This window comes from Arachis ipaensis, chromosome B6, assembly GCF_059453495.1.
Source record: "Arachis ipaensis isolate K30076 ecotype BB chromosome B6, ASM5945349v1, whole genome shotgun sequence".
Lineage (NCBI taxonomy): Eukaryota > Viridiplantae > Streptophyta > Magnoliopsida > Fabales > Fabaceae > Arachis > Arachis ipaensis.
Genome location: NC_142441.1, coordinates 48,461,191 through 48,465,618, shown reverse-complemented (window position 1 = coordinate 48,465,618; position 4,428 = coordinate 48,461,191). Strand labels below are relative to the sequence as shown.

At 34.4% G+C, this 4,428-nt stretch overlaps 1 protein-coding gene across 1 annotated transcript; it reads left to right on the top strand.

Annotated features, from left to right (window-relative positions):
• Nucleotides 1–1,154: 1,154 nt before the first annotated feature.
• LOC107648321 (uncharacterized) lies at nt 1,155–4,428 on the top strand. The gene is made up of 7 exons (XM_088490658.1): nt 1,155–1,256; nt 1,731–1,751; nt 2,087–2,137; nt 2,350–2,478; nt 2,914–3,098; nt 3,737–3,807; nt 4,124–4,428. Exons 1-7 carry the CDS (start codon nt 1,155–1,157, stop codon nt 4,426–4,428), a joined length of 864 nt encoding a protein of 287 aa, XP_088346784.1.

The window sequence follows — 4,428 nt, the reverse complement described above, 5'->3', positions numbered from 1 at the left end:
ATGATAAATATATTTTATTTATTTATATTAAAAATTATTTTTGTAAAATTATTCTTAAATTAATCATAATAATTTTTAAAATTTGATACAAATTAAAACATTTTAAAATAAAATCAAAATAAAATAAATTTTGTAAAATTTTTAATAAATTTCAAAAACAAAAAATATATTTTACCTTTTCTTAAATTTTTCTTCCGCCTCCCTTTTCTTTGTGTCTCTCTTCCCTAGCCGTTGATGTTTTCAAATGTTGTTTATTAATTCATAAATTTATTGGCAAAAATGCCCATGGGATATTATCACGTCCCATCAATACCTAATATAAATATTGATGAATATATATCGACAAGTAAAAATAACAGTACAAATTAATTGAATATATTGATGAATATATATGTCCCATGATATATTGTTTGGTTGTATTTATATAAAAATTTATAGAAGAGAATCATACTAATTAATAAAATATTAATACTATGTGAATTTAAATAAATTTTCTGTGTTCTTTAGTTCAAACACTCCAGTTTAGACTCGAGATTCACTAGCACATACTTTATAAATTTTTTATGTGGGCAATCAAAACAGGTATTTAAGACTATCAACAGCGGTATATAGGTCCAAAAAATAGACGTTTGTATACATTAAGGATAAAGTATAGAAGAGGCTGCAATGTTAAAAAAAATATTTACTGTCAGTAAGCAAAAGGGAGGTGTTAATAAAGGCAATGGCCACAGCTATCTCAATTTACACATTAAGCTGTTTCAAACTCCCTGACATAATGGTTGAAGAGCTGCAGAAAAAAATCATAAATTTTTGGTGGGGGCAGCATGGTGAAGGAAGAAAACAGAAGTGGATAAAATGGGACATAGTTTGTCGGGACAAGAAGATAGGAGGAATAGGCTTTAAGAATTTAAAAGCCTTCAACTTAGCTATGCTGGCTAAGCAAGCACTACAACAATTTTACTTATTTGTGGGAGTTTTTTAGAGGAGGTTTCTGACAACCTCCATAATAGTTCATTTTGACAATTTATTAAACTCCCCTACATAGAACTCTCACTATTTTTACAGGATTAAAATTTCCATTCCCGCAAACACACCTAAACAAATAGAATAGGGAAACCCCCAAATCAAACCATAAACAGAATTTCTCGATTTTAATGGAAGAGAAACGCCGCGATGCTGCACCTCCAGCTACTCGTTTCGCCACCGCTGACTCAACCGCATCTGAGCCTACATCCACGCACCACCGTGCTGGAAGCGTAAGGCCAGGTCCCTGTCACTAGAGTGCATCAAATCCGCGCGGCGTCGCTACTGCTTCGTCTTCCGCGGCGGGTTCTGCCGCTGGTTCTACCTCTTCAAGAACTTCGATTCTGATATCCGGAGAGTGTTCTAACTCGATTCCACCTTCTTCCTTCAATCTCCAAAACCAAAATGGTTAGCGTCTTCTTCCTCTTCGATCTGTTTCTTTGCACAAACGCTTCTTAGATATGGAATCAACATTCACTTTCATTTTGATTTCCTTATTCCTATTACGCCTCTCTGATTTTGAGATTATCAATCGTTTCTGTTATCTATCGATGTATGTATATGTAAACCTAAAAAAGGTGACGCTCTTGGTTTTGCTTTGTTTTTTCACCATTAGTTCCTGCGATTTTGGCTTCGAATTGAATCTAATATTGAATTGTCAATTGACTTGTTTTTTTGCTTGTTTGTTGTTCTGCTCGCATTCGCAGCCTCTCAGACTCGAAATTAAGGTATGATTTGTTCTTTTGTATTTTCGATTATGAGGTTTGTTTATGTTCAGTTGTTTAGAAAGTTTTCTAATTTAGTTGTGTGGTGAGGTTTTTAGTGAATTAGGTTTCTAAAACAACACCATGTGATCTCTTTTATGACCTTGTCTCCTAATAAGTCCATGGCTACCATCTCATATGCTTTCTCCACCAATCATTCAAGTGGAATTATGTTCATAGCATATTCTTTTGTCTTTATATATGTTCATGATTGCAAGTATTTAGCAGCAACACAGTCATACATTTCCATCACATTTTGATTATACACTCGTCACCTCTTGGTTATTTTCTCGGAGCAGGAACATAAAGATCCTAGCGCAATCCTTTGGTGCTTGATGCAGCTCTATGAAGTAAGAAACAATAACAAAATAATAGATCAACCTCTTTGTGTAAATGTGTAATAACAGGTTCTCTATTCTACATATATAGGTTCCCTTGAAAAGAAGTTAATGGCAATGTGCATGGTCCCCCCCTCTCATATGTGTATATCTCAAGAAACATGTTTGGAATTTCTCCGTGGCCAATAAACTGACTCTTTAATTTTGGCTCGGTTATATTACAGGTTAGAGAAGAGATCAATCGATGTTACGAACTCATAAACAGATTGGGTAGAGGAGTTGTGTATTTGGGATCTTCAAGGATGGGGCCTGGCCATTCCCATTATGTGCAAGCACAGGAGCTGTCTAAAGAGGCAAGTGAATTCATACTGTAACTTCCTGCCTGCTTCTTGCTTGCTTTTTGTGAATACTGTAAGTTGGCATTCCGAAAAACATCATTACTTTCTGGCATAGACAATTGTGAATATGTTATATTGGCAAAGGGTTTTAATGAGTGGAAATGAGCCCTAGGACTTTTAATGATTCCTTTCAAATATTGATTTTATTTGGGATAGGATTACCATTTTGGCTTCCCTATGACGAAAAGCTCCTGCCCTGCTTAAGGGTTTTTTTTTGGTTTTTTCCTAACTTATGCAAAGGGATAATCTAGCATTGTTACATGGCTTATCACTTTAGGTGTTAATCATATCTTTTTGTTTTTATATGAGGATGTCTCATCCTCTTCTGTATCTCTTTCTGATAAAATCTTCTTTTTAAATTATTTACTGTTTTATACATGTGCTGCACAGATAGCAAATCTTTTGGATTGCACTTCATGGTCAGGGGCTGGACCAGGATTAATGAATGCAGTTACTCAAGGTGCTCTGCAAGCAGGAAAACCAGTTGGCAGATTCAAGATTGGAAAAGAAGCTGGGGAATGGACTGCATCCAACTACCATCCATACTTGCCATCAGAAAATTACCTCACTTGCAGGTAATCTGCCACCATTGCTTGATTTCTTATATCGTTTTGACTTTTGAGTTCAGGTTTTTCTCTGCAATGAAACATGGGCTGGTGGATGTTGTAGTAAGGAATAATTCACTCGATAAGACTGTTGTTGTTGCTCTTCTCCAATCTTCAATAATCATTGTCTATTTTGACTCATACATCGGTACATCTTATAGTATATAAGTAATTGCCTTAAACCATTTCATCACAGCATCAAATTTTTTTTGGTTCTTTACTTCTCATATATGATTATTTGATCATCCAACTTGCTCTGCCTGAGACTTCACGAATTGTTTTGTCCAGATTATATTCCAAGCTCTTGAACTTTCATGGAACTGAATATATAACTAACAAATTTATAATTCTGATTACTATTATTATTATTATTATTATTATTTTGGCTTTTAGGAATTTTCAATTCCACATCTGTTTTTAGATTTACTTTATGTTCTTTTTTATTAACCAACAATAAAGAAGGCATAAAGAGGTGATAACCAATGCATGAATGAAGTTAGATGACAATAGAAGCAGCAAAAGCAAGATACTACACTCATTCATGTTTTGTGTTGTGTGTATATATTATAAGTAGTTGTGGGCCATTCTCGGTCTTCTTTTGTTCGTAGGAAAGCATGCAATATGGGTTCCGAAACACCACCTGATGCCCTCTCACCCTCAAGCACCACTTGTAAACAAGGTAATAATAATAATAATAATTTATTTTCATCGAAGTAACTTTTGAATGCATGAAATTTGTGGTCACTACGTTGAACACTTCATCTATGTATATGTTCATTTGTTTTAAAATTTACTGCAGTACACAACTGGAGTAATAATATTATTGTTGCAATGCATGCTGAATTTGCATTATGCAGCATAGTAATTCTCTTTTCTTTCTTTTTTTTTTCTTTTAATTTATCTAGGATTTATCGGATCGAAAGGTTTAGAGTTTAATACTTTGTTATTTCAAATTAAATCATGAAGCATTATCACGCACTGTATGTCTATATTAGATTTGAGATGGCGCGAGGTAGAGAAGGCAATTCCGCTAAAGAAAAGAAGAGGAGATTTTGATAATAACATGGAAGAAAATATTAGCGACAGCAACAGAAAGAAGACGAACAAAATCCAGAGTCGTAGCAGCAGAACGAAGATGACTAAGATGAACATGGCGTGGGAGCAAGATGATGACGAAATTATCAAAGATGAAGAAAAAGAAGTCGAGGAAGAAGTAGTAGCAGTAGATGAAGAAGGTTTAATCCATGGGTATTTTCTGAGTATATGGGATGATGCTCTTCTACTCCCTTCTACTCTCTAA